The 1389-nt window shown below is 30.5% G+C and overlaps 1 protein-coding gene across 1 annotated transcript in view; it reads right to left on the bottom strand.

Moving 5' to 3' along the window:
* Window positions 1-168: 168 nt before the first annotated feature.
* Window positions 169-1389, bottom strand: part of LOC106468358 (ras-related protein Rab-34-like) — a gene marked incomplete at its 5' end in the record, with an annotated part of 4975 nt that continues 3754 nt past the window's right edge. Inside the window, one exon of the mRNA XM_022396699.1 lies at window positions 169-892. Within this exon, the coding sequence (XP_022252407.1) occupies window positions 624-892 (269 nt within the window). The remainder of the gene's footprint in view (window positions 893-1389) is intronic.

The following is a 1389-nucleotide window of genomic DNA, read 5'->3' as shown; positions in this document are numbered from 1 at the left end:
TTGTTAATCTAACTTGTATGCAATACACAGCTAATACAGATGTTCAAATAAAAAAAATTTTACAGAGTATTTAATAATGTAAAAATTACAGGAGTTTCAAATTTAAAATATCTTTTTTGAAGTTATTCTAATCTGACAACAGTTTTGTCTTCAACATATTTTGTTCAAATTAAAACCTTGACTGTTTGTTAATAATCTTAACCACACAATCAGAATCTTCAAACTTCCAACTTGTTTTTAAACCATTCACCACCAGAGGGGGCCACATACTACATGCTACTGAGTATCTTTATTTCTTTGATCTGTTGTCACAAGATTCACAGAAAAGAACTGACTGAAACAAGCGGAGAGAGTCATTAATTTTCTATGCAAAATACATAGTTCCTGGTGGGTTTCATTGCAACACTGGTGGTATTTTTAAAATTTTAGTTTCGTTCATATGTTGTTAGATCCACAAGATGTTTGGAGTGTTAATTGTTTAGAAAAATGTATTTAAAAAGCTGATGTGCAATTTGCAGTATTTTCTGGGTTTATATACTTCACATCATTTGGTTTATATTCAGAAATTTTTCTTTAATTCCAAAAACAAGAGTGTATCAGAACTCAAATGATTCATGATGTTTCTATTTATATGGCCCACACTTTTGAACCAGAAGAAATAAACATATGTAAGCTAGTGAGTTGTATAATGTGAAACTAATGCAGGCCGAAACCACGTGGACAAACTGAATGAAATATGGATTAATCTCTGTACGTGTCAAAATTTCATCGAGATACTTACTGACAAAATCTTTAGATACTTCCGAGCTCTGAGGTACTTCCATTTCCCTGAGAACAGAATAGTTAAAACATAAGGCTGCAAGTCGGAAGAAAAAGCCCTTTACATTTTCTCCTGTTGAAGAAGAATAAAAAGAGAATCTAATTTATAAGGAAAATAAAAACTTTCACAAGAATTCACTTCACTAATATCCTATAGATATGCTACTGCTAACCAGACAGGTTATTTTAATCAGAGTTATCAGAAACAAAGGTACTTTTGAAAAGAAACAAAAATCTTGTCCTACTTTTGTATTCTTGCTATTGAAAAAACATTTCTTGCATAAATAAATTAAACTGTTATTAACTCTTGGTTTGAAAGAAATGAATTTCAATTGTCTTTCTTAAAAACTCATTAACAAAATAATACCAACACAATCTACTTATCTTACTTACACCCATAAATACTGTCTCAACACAACTTACCATTTACTCTGTATAATAATAATAATAACAGATGATGCTAAATTTCTTTTTAATATTTAAGTTACATTCAAATGTTGAGTAATTCTGCATTGTATTAAGTATAGTTCTTAACATCCAAACCTTCGGCGTGCGTGCGTGCGTGCGTGC

Source organism: Limulus polyphemus, unplaced genomic scaffold (assembly GCF_000517525.1).
Source record: "Limulus polyphemus unplaced genomic scaffold, Limulus_polyphemus-2.1.2 Scaffold2979, whole genome shotgun sequence".
Classification (NCBI taxonomy): domain Eukaryota; kingdom Metazoa; phylum Arthropoda; class Merostomata; order Xiphosura; family Limulidae; genus Limulus; species Limulus polyphemus.
The sequence above is the reverse complement of the archived record's forward strand: the minus strand, read 5'-3'. Positions and strand labels throughout refer to the sequence as shown.